The following is an 11,174-nucleotide window of genomic DNA, read 5'->3' as shown; positions in this document are numbered from 1 at the left end:
TAAAGCATCCACCTTTGACTCTTCACAAGCAATAGCGAACCACTTATAAACAGACATGATGTGTTTATATCACAGCATCTCTTTCAGTTAGCTGTTTTGTCTGAAATGGCACCACTAGGACTAAATGGGATTGCAAAATAGGTTCTTGTTTTGTTGTTCTACAAACTTTTAGACTTTTTTTTATTAATTGCCCCTAGCTGTCACTGGGGCAGTACCCTTTTAAAAAGTACACATTTGCACCCAAAGAGTTCATATTAGCACCTCAAATCTTTGGTCTCAGATGTATCTGTACCAAAATTTTACATCATAGGACCATTTTATTAATTCTCTAAGCCAGTGTTATTAATTTTTTTACCTTAGCTTACAATTAGTTTCTGTTCTGTTATAAGAGCTTAAAGGTGTAGCAGACGGTTTTCTCGAATTTTAGAAAAGAACCGCCTTCTCCACTTTTAAAAAAAATGCAATTGCACAACACTCTTGATTGACAACTAGGAGGACCAATAGTTTTGATGATCCACCCAGAAAAAGAAAATCCTCTGCAATACCTTTAATGCTTTGGTAACACTTTACAATAAAGTGGTATTAGTAATCATTGGTCCTTATTTTTCAACTTCAAGTTCATGCTTTCACCCCACCAATATGTTTAAATAAATAAATATAAAAATTGGGCAACATTTAATATAAATTAATATTTGAAGAGTTTTAATGCAAAACGAGATAACTCCGTTTTTTTTCAGAAATCTCGTTTTTTTGTTTGTTCCAATAAATATCAATTCAAGTGCAGTTGGTTTGTTTTGATTTAAACCTTCATAACTTAAAAAATACAGCTAGCACCATAAAACAAAATAATAACATGATAACATAATAATAAACATGTTTTGACAAAAATGTTGCTCAAGACCTCTTAAGTTTAACACATTTGCATATTATGTGATACTTTGTGCTAGCATGTATAATTGTTTAATAATATATACTTATGGCAGTAATGGACTTATTTGAGCATGCTCCATGCAATTAAAACTCCTGTTTTAGTTGTGATATATCTTTCAAAGCAAGAAAGCTTCACTGTGAATGAAACACAATAGACAATATACTGAGACAATAGCTGAAGCAACACGAAACAAATATGCTATATGGTTACTCGGATCAGAAGAGACTGAAATAACTGGAACAAAGTTACCCTCCAAGAAGAAAGTTTTATGTGTGTTGTGCGTTTTTAAATTGCAAAAATATGTGATTTGAGCAACCTCTAGATATTGTAGAAACAAATAAAAAAATTGCACAGTTTGTTTTTATTGATATCCTAACACATTTAGGGGGTGAGAGTTGAACATTAAAAAAATTGACCCATTATAAGGACCACCCTAATAAACATTAGTACCGGTAAATGCATTAACAATATAGTTTTTAACATGTATTATTTCTTGTTTATGTTAATTAATCTCATTACAGTTATTGATGTCAGTTCATGATGCATTAATTAATATTAACAGCTACAAGGCTTGATTTTATAAATGTATTAGATAATGCCGAAATTAACATGAACTAAGATTAATAAATGCTATAGAAGTATTGTTCATTTTTAAATCATGTAAGCTAACGCAGTAACTAATTATTAACAAATACAACTTATTTTAAAGTGTTTCCAATGCTTTTAAAGAGCACATATTGTCCGATTCACGATTTTACATTTCCTTTGGGGTGTAAGTGTGTATTACATGTTAAGGATATGCAAAAGATAAAAACCCAAAGTATACGATGACGTGAGTTATCGTCTCCAACAGGGTAAGGAGCGTGACATTTACGGCTGACATCAGTGGCATTCAGGCCAATCATAACGTATAAGCTGGCCCATCAACGCTTTTCAAATCTGTGCATTTCAGAAGAGAGTGAAATCTGGAGCTACAAAAATGTTCAGTATGCGGAAAATAATGTGTATTTTTAACCATAAACCACGCAAACACAGTGTATTATACCAAATACACAAAATAACATTGTTTTAGCAATGAAACAGGTGCACTTTAGACCTGAGGGAAAAAATGTTTCTTTCAACCACTAGAGGGCATTGCTGTACAGCTTATTTCCTTTAGTTGGTCTCTATGTACAACTGTAACAGCACTAAAGCTTGACATTTAGTCATTAAAAAAAAAAAACACACGCCTTGGCTGCAAATGCCCTCATGTAAAACATTCGCAAATGTCAAGGATACTTGAGAATATGAGAATGTGAATACATAAATGGTTTACTATTGTGCTGACCAAGACAGACACATTTACTGCAGAAATTTGGTTAAACGGGGTGAGAACTGTAATATGACCTGTGATATACACAAATTAAACATGTACAACAGGAGTACCATATTACCATAATGATTTGTGACTCTGGACCAGTCATAAAGGTAAATTTTTCGTCAAGTTAAATAAATAAGCTTCCCATTAATGTTTGGTTTGTTTGGATTGGACAATATTTGGCAACTATTTGAAAATCTGGAATCTGAGGGTGCAATATCTAATCTAAATATTGAGACTATTACCTTTAAAGTTGTCTAAATGAAGTCCTAAGGAACACATATTACTATGATAAATACATTACGGTAGGAAATTTACAAACATCTTAATGGTACATGATCTTTACTTAACATCCTAATGATTTTATGGCATAAGAGAATCAATACAATGTATTGTTGGCTAAATACCCGTGAGACTTATGACTGTTTTTGTGATCCAGGGTCACATTTTGTACTAAATGATTACCATTATAATATTGCAGGGCATGTACAGTACTTTAAATTACAATATGGTACTACCATGATTCACATATTAACCCCTTCAGACCCTGCGTCCACTGGAATGGACATAACATTTTTTTGTGGTTAAATCCAACAATAATGCTAATCAACCAATCAAAATAAGGCACCCTGATTAAACACCTGAAAAATGAGGTCTGAAGGGGTTAAAGACCACACTGCAAAAAAGGATTTTTAAGAAAAAATCTTAGTATTTTTGTCTTGTTTTCAGTTAAAATATCAAAAAAATTCTTAAATTAAGATGCTTTTTTTGATGAGCAAAACGACCCAAGAAAATAAGTCTAGTTTTAGACCAAAAATATCCAATTTAAGCGATTTTGTGCATAAAACAAGCAAAAGGGGTAAGCAATTTTTTGCTTACCCCATTGGCAGATTTTTTTTGCTTGTTTTACGCACAAAATCACTAAAATTTGATATTTTTGGTCTAAAAACCAGACTTATTTTCTTGGGTCATTTTGCTCATCAAGAAAAAGCATCTAAATTTAAGAATTTTTAGATATTTTTTTCTTGAAAATATTTTTTGCAGTGCATGCTAGTATCATGGTATAAATACTGCATTGCAAAAAAAATTATTTTCAAGAAAAAAATGTCTTAGTATTTTTGTCTTGTTTTCAGTAAAAATATCTAAAAATTCTTAACTTAAGATGCTTTTTCTTGATGAGCAAAACGAAAAGTCAAGTTTTTAGACCAAAAATATTAAATTTAAGTGATTTTGTGCATAAAACAAGCAAAAAAATCTGCCAATGGGGTAAGCAAAAAAGATTTTTTTTTCTTAAACACTAAATTCAAGAAAAATTTGCTTACCCCTTTTGCTTGTTTTATGCACAAAATCACTTAAATTTTATATTTTTGGTCTAAAAACTAGACTTATTTTCTTGGGTCGTTTTGCTCATCAAGAAAAAGCATCTTAATTTAAGAATTTTTAAATATTTTTACTGAAAACAAGACAAAAATACTAAGAATTTTTATTTTTTGCAGTGCATGCTAGTATCATGGTACAAATACTGAACAAAAAGGCACTTCTAGAATAGTAATATATGAACATGCTTAAATGAATAAATAATAAAGTAAATGTCATGAATAAGAATAAAGTATTCATGTAAGACAAAGTTCACAGTTTGAATCACAGTTTTATTCCAAACGTGTCTATACTGTATATTTAACGAAAGAGGGTAACAGCCCTCCTACAGAACCCACATTTTCATTAGAATAGTAATAACAATATAATCTGAATCATTGAACTTTATTTTCATCATCGTGGGTGTGATTCGTCAAGCACTGGTATAGAAATCTCTCAAAATCAATGAGGAAATAAAAATCAACTTTGATTAAAAAAACTGATCACAAATAGCATTACACCCCATCTGTCCCTGTTTGATTCACACGCACGCACACCAAAAAAGCACCAACATATGAATGCTATAATACTGGAGATTGAAAACATGGCTGCTGTGTATTTTTTGATATAAATGGATCCTGGCATTTCACAATCCAGACAGCAACTTCTAGTGCACTTCATAACAGTGGCTCATTTAGTTCTGTAATGAAAATCATCATTAATAGGCTTTATGCCCAGCTGCACCACCTCCCGAACCCCAGCCAGCTCCCCGCCTCCCGTCCGCCACCACCGGACAAACTGACCAATCCAGGTGTGTCTGATTATTGTTGTTGTGACTACTGAGGTCAGGCACACCTGGATTAATCAGCCCGTCCAACAATGGCAGACAGGAAACAAGGAGCCGGCCGAGGCCCAGGAAGCGGTGCAGCTGGGCACAAAGCCCATAGCCCGATGACATCGTCAAACAGCCTTTCAGGTGCCCAAAAGATTTTTTGTCTCGCCGTTCTCTCGTTCTTATATTTTGCAATCTGCTTCGAGTTGCAAATCTTGTTCAAGTGAAGTAAAAATGTATGCTATTTTTAAAAGGAAAAAATAGTCACTCATTTCTCATTTCAATTGAATTACAGTCGAAACAATGCTTCTTTATATGACATCATCCAGGTCACGCAGATTGACGTCACCAGCTAGTTAAGGCATCCGAATTTAGTCTTTCTTAAATCTAGCGAATGAAGTTATCTGACAGTGTAAATGACGTTTACGACAACCGGCTTTACCATTTGGATACAGGATAGGTAGGATGGATTAAAGCATCTGTCAAATGCATACATGTTTTTTTTTAGGGCGAACTTGACCTTCGCTGTCCCAGTCAAAAAGCCTCATCGGAAGTGCGTGCACTGCAACATCTGACTCCATTCTGCTATTAAAATTCCAACTTTACATCCCAATCAATTCATCATTCATTCATGAATAATTTCACTATGTGTCATAGTATGGACGTGAATGGATTGGGAATAGACTTTTGCCAGTTAGTGTTTTTTAGGAAAAACCCTTCCATAACATTTCACCTCAAAACAGAAAAATGTGAAATGCCTTCAGAGACACAGGCAGGAGGACAAACAGATATTACGTTTAAAAGAATTTAAGAATTAAATAAATTGAAAAGCTAGAAATGAAGCAGAAGTGATCTTTAGGAATTAAAGTAATTATAAAGGGAAGCTTTACATCCTCCTTCAATTCACTATTAGAGAAAGAAAATGAACTTGCACAGTAGTCATTTCAGTTCTTTGTGAACACATTTTCAGGTAATGACTCTATTGTCTTCCCAGGAGCGTAATCCCCCAAATTATAAAGGAGTGGCGGTGATCACGTCCTCTCCGGTAAAACCATGTAAAATTAAACTGTCATGTCTTCTCCAGTTTATCCTTTCATGACATGTTGCATAGCATTCTTTCATGAGATATGCGTCTCAACCAAACCTCACTGGCTCCCCTGTGCCATTGCATGACGTAGTGTTAAACTGGACACTTGGAGAGGAAGCGGTTGGCTGAACCATCCAATTCCTCGCACTCGGCTTCCATTAATATAATTTCAGTCTGACGTGCCGCCAAAATGGCCCATATTTCTTTAGTATCCCAGAGGTCACTTTGACTGGAGGTGTCGGCGGAGCTATTTTAGAGTCTCTGCTTAAAGCGTGTCCGTCCTCACACATATTCTCCACAAATGTTCCCTCTTCCTCAGTCCTGCTTGCAGAGCAGATCTGTGGAGGGCGTTTTAGCGGGCGGTATCGGCCTAGGAGGGGGTGTGGGTTTGGGCCTGCGGGGGCTTACAGAGCCACCTCCTTCGCTGTCGGTGTTTGTATTGGATGTGGAGGGTGGTGGGGGCAGGCGTGGAAGGGAGGAGGTGGCTGTGGCCAACGGTGAGATGCGCGAGCAAGCGGACGTGGAACGAAGGCTCTGGATCCGACGGCACTCCTGGCACACTCGCACGTGCGTGCAGCCGCGGGGTGCCGGAGCTGGAATAAGAGCCGGTGCGGCATTGGAGATGTTGGCCCCGAGAGGGTCCTCCAGGAGTCGCTGAGGGCCCGGGCCCAATTCTGCAGGGCCCCCGCTGGGTACAGCTGGGGCTGTGGTTAATGACCCCGTCCCGCTGTATAGTTTGCCATTGCTAGAACGCATATCTCGTACGAGACGTACGGGTCTGGGTGCTCCTAACGGGAGACGGGCCGGGTGCCGGAGGACGCCCTGGCACGAGAGCGGTCGACGGCGACGCAAACGAGAGTTCTTTTTACAGGAAATTACATTCCGGAATTCTGTCATCATCTCCTGACACACTGACACCTGAGTGAGGAGACAAACAGAGACGGCCATGAAAATTCCCAGTGATGTTTTCACATGTTTAACTCTTTCCCCGCCATTGATTAAGTTTAACTCTTTAACTCATTGATTGAGTTAACTTGTCAATAAAGAGAAACCGCTTCCCTGCTAATGACGAGTTTTTCCGGCAATCCGTATTTCCGCTATTATCCACCAGGTGGCCAACTTACCCAATTTATAAAACCCAGAAGTATTCCCTCAGGGCAAACATCTTAAACTCCCTGTATGTTTTGAAGATCGCTCTGAATCTGTTCTCTATCAAAAGTCCTTTACAAAAATACTTCTTAGCTTTTTGCTCAAAATTTGGTATTTTTAAAGAAACCTACCCATATTTGAGAGCTGATAAAAGAGAACAAATTAAGGCAGGATAAAATGTTTTTTTTAAGCAGATGGTCTGTTCTTTCATTTGGTATATTGTATGTTTATATATTGCAACTTTTTTTTAATGTTGGCGGGGAAAGAGTTAAGTCACTTGTAAATGCATAATAAATATACAGCATTTAAATGACAGAATTAAACAAATGTGACAAAAATCGAATTAAAACACAAACCTTTGTTGGGTCTTAGGTTAATGCTTATACCATTAGCAAGGAATCAGTTTTTAGTCATAACCCTATGCATTAAACCGGACAGACAGCAGACAACTCCAGGCCAGATCCACATTGAAGTCGGCAGCTCTGGTGCGGATCCGGCCCGGATTCATATATTGTCTGTTTTTTAAGCTGTGTACCTATCAGTGGTACATTCTTGGTAGTTATTATTTAACTCTAGATAAGTACTGGGTAACACCAGATACATACTTATAGTCTAGGTATACTTTAACTAACAAGAAACACTACTGTACTTACAAATGAATATACAATATAAATATTTAGTACTTACATGGAAGTGTGGATTAATGACAGGTACTTATAGTGTACATATGATAACTAATAACAAACACTACTGTACTAACAAATTGTATATATATGGTAGTGATAGATCGATATATCGGCCGGCCGATATATCGGGCCGATATTTGCGAGTTTTATGTGTATCGGCATTAGCCGATAGGTTGCTGCCGTGTTCTGCAATTTTTTTCAGGCATTATTTACAGAAGAATGCAGAAGCCGCAAGCAATTGCAGGTCATGTAACTAAAAACAACCAACCTTTCCATGACAACATCAAAAGATTGTTCCATAACACCCTCACCTGTTTTTACTATTTGTTAAATATAGTTTTTTAAGTTCTATAAATGTTACTTTTTTAAAATTGAGACTTGTAACATTTGGCATCATCGTGTCATTTTTATGATGTAAATTGAGTGAACAAAAGCAGTATCGGCTCCAAATATCGGCTCAAGAAAATCGGCAGCCTGTATCGGTCACCGGCTAAGGCTGATGGAACAAAAATCGGTATCGCCATCGGCACTGAAAAATCCATATCGGTCAATCCCTAATATATGGTAAGTGTGTATTACTTACAGGTCAGTGTAAGTAAATGAAGTGTATGTTTATGATAACTAATAACAAACATTACTGATGTGGCATTTTTGTACTCAATATCTTTGTCATTTATTTGCCCTTTAAACCCAAGCATTAAATACTGTACGCATTACCTACTGGGTACATTCACTAGTATTTCCATAGTAACTGCATGGAAACAGGACTGTAAAATAAAGTGCTGCATATTACACAGTTATTACATAGGACCTACCACCTAAGATATAGCATAGTATACATACACCACTGTGAGTTATATTAACTAGCAAAACCATTAAATATGATGCATTGTAGTCTATAACTTATATTGTACATTCATTTGTAAGTACAGTAGTGTTTCTTGTTAGTTACAGTATACCTACACTATACGTATGTATCTGGTATTACCCAGTACTTATCTAGAGTTACACAATAACTACAAAGTATGTACCACTGGTAAGTACAGTAATTATACCATTTAATTACCATGTAGATACTCAAAAATAAGTACCACACATTTGTCTGTAAGTACAACATATTTACCATATATGTACAAGGTAAGTACACGTACTGTAAAATAAAGTACTAAAAAGGTTCTTTAATTTTTATTGAATTAAGATTGTTTTCTTACCCCATTGAGATTTTTGTCAAAAAATATACTTTTTTATTTTGAAAATGCATCTTAAGCATTTTTTATTTATTTTTTTAAAACAAGACAAAAATACTAAGTAAGAAAGTTATTTTTTGCAGTGTGGTTGCTCCTTGAATTAAAAAGTTTAGGAACCCCTGTATTAAACTTTGCAGTGTAACTTGTTCTGCACCAACTTGCTATCGAACACGAATAATACTCAAATGGAGAGGTGTACAATTATGTTTCAAAGTGAACCGAGTTACAATTTTGACCTGGAGGATGGAAAAACAGACATCAATATCTCATAGACTTAGAGCTGATAAAATGTTGTGACTGTTGACTCTTAAAAGCTTCGTCCTCTGAGCCCCTAGAATAACATATCTAACCAAAATATCACAGGGGAGTATATGTGATCTATTTTGACCTGGGGCTGTGTACATACTGTAGATCCCATGTGTCCCATCGTTATCTAGGCCTATCATATGGGAAATTGTGGAAAATTGTCTGATTTTTACAGCCTGGTGTCACAGAAATTCGTACGTATTTTACATATTTTAATATAAGTAAATCGTACAGAAAATTAAGATTATCTTTAATAAAAATGAAAATAATGAAACCAAACCCCAACATCATAGGGGTGAATGCAAATCGTACAAAAACTTAAAAAGTGTTTTTTATGAATTAACCATTTAATTAAATACATACAAATTCCCGTAAATATTGCACTGGATTTCAGCACTATAGTGGGAAGGTCTATTCGGGCGATCATCATTTAAATCTATTAACTTTAAATAATAATTTATTTCTACAAAAGTAGCATTCATTTATGCTACAAACAAATCATATAAACACTATATATTTCACAAACACAGACGGCGTATGTTGGCGTTGTAACCTACTCTGGTGTGTCTGTGGTTTCGGGCGCTGCAGGATTGAGGGCGTACCTCATCTGTCTCGGCCGAGCGGCGCGTGGACCACACAAACTCCATAATGGCCACAAAAACAGCTATTATGAGCCCACATATCAGCACCACAAAGATTCCCCCGATGTTCTCCATACCCAGACCTGAAAAAAACATGACACAACAAACAATCAACACAAAACAGAACAATTGCGAAGCAGAGTATTCCAACAGGATTCCTGAATGATCCTGTTAGATGCACAATCATTGTTTTAAAATGGCACAAAACGTATAATGAGTATTCCTCATTTTTTGTAAGTTAAACACTATTCTGGTTGTTTTTTCACATATTTCTCTACTCACAGATGGCGTGTGCGCCAGAGGAAATGACTATAAACACAGTCACAAAACCGCTATTCATAATCTGAAAATTTGAGCTGTAAATAACCTCGATAGACTGCAACTGCCATTTCCTGGTGAAAATACGAGTATTGAAAACCGAAGCAAAGAAATTAAATGAATTTCGCACACAGACACGCACATATGTGAGCGCACGCCTGCACCCCACAGTTACTATTTTCTCTTCATTCCCTTTGGGTCTGTGTAGTCGACTACACGCGGAAATGCAAATACCACCAGACCACATAAATACACATGCACAGAACTCTCAGCCATCTGTCTTTAAAACAGACAGATGGATACTGAACATCTTACAAGCAACATATGAATACAGACAACACAAAATAACCCATTTCCGACGTTTGTGCGATTTGCATCATATGCTTTTAAAACCAAATCACAATAAATGTTTCTATTTAATCATTTATTAGGTAGGAATAAATATACATACTGTATGAAAATACTGTAAACAGCACTGGCTATGTAAACACACATGCTCACTTGTGCATTCATATTAATTAATTAATATTAGCTCATAAAAATTCCAGTACACTGAAAAAAATGATTCATTGAATTTAATTAATTTTTTTAGGGTAAGTGGTTGCAATCAATTTATTTAAGCTACATTTAAACAAAAGTTTTATATTTTATTTTACGTTACTAATCTTTTTTGTTTAAATGTAGCTTAAATAAATTGATTGCAACCACTTACCTTAAAAACATTGATTAAATTCAATGAATAATTTTTTTCAGTGTACTGTCAGAAAAAATGTCAAAATATGCACCCTAGCTGTCATTTGGGCTGTACCCTTTCAAAAAGTTATAAGATATAACAACTTATCTGTAGTTACGACTGACGGGACACAAGCGGTGGATAATCAGGTAATAATTAGGCTCTGAAAATGTGTTATTTTTGCGAAGGTGTTTATTTCGTAAAGGTGACCTTATTGCATATGCATTTGTAGAATTGTTTCTATCTGAAACAATTAATGGTAGGATAGTATTTAAATTTAGTTTGACAGAGGAAATTTTTTTAAAAATATATATTGTTTGCCTAGCCATGTTATGTTTAGTTTAAGGAGAGAAAAGAGGAGTCACGAGGAGAAGTCACATAAGATGTTTCAAAACTTCTTGTATAACTTCATCTTTTGTCCTCCGGTTCTTTTTAGTGTACTTTTACTTAGTAGCTGGAATTTTACACTCCACATTTTCATCTGCGATTTCCGTGGTGCTGAACTCAAGCGCATTATGTAAGGGATAATGT

At 35.7% G+C, this 11,174-nt stretch overlaps 1 protein-coding gene across 4 annotated transcripts in view; it reads right to left on the bottom strand.

The window, feature by feature from the left end:
• Positions 1–3,912: 3,912 nt before the first annotated feature.
• Positions 3,913–11,174, bottom strand: part of LOC129455060 (glutamate receptor ionotropic, kainate 5) — a 175,412-nt gene continuing 168,150 nt past the window's right edge. The window contains exons 20-21 of one of the 4 annotated variants that reach the window (XM_055219702.2): positions 9,509–9,675; positions 3,913–6,481 (exon numbers count right to left, since the gene is read on the bottom strand). In XM_055219702.2, coding sequence (XP_055075677.2) covers positions 5,879–6,481; positions 9,509–9,675 — 770 coding nt within the window. In that variant the 3' untranslated portion in view covers positions 3,913–5,878. The remainder of the gene's footprint in view (positions 6,482–9,508; positions 9,676–11,174) is intronic. The other 3 variants (XM_055219704.2, XM_055219705.2, XM_055219700.2) reach the window with 3 other exon arrangements.

The sequence above is a fragment of the Misgurnus anguillicaudatus genome, chromosome 20 (assembly GCF_027580225.2).
Source record: "Misgurnus anguillicaudatus chromosome 20, ASM2758022v2, whole genome shotgun sequence".
NCBI lineage: Eukaryota > Metazoa > Chordata > Actinopteri > Cypriniformes > Cobitidae > Misgurnus > Misgurnus anguillicaudatus.
Note: the sequence above shows the minus strand (reverse complement) of the source record. Positions and strands in the feature narration are given on the sequence as shown.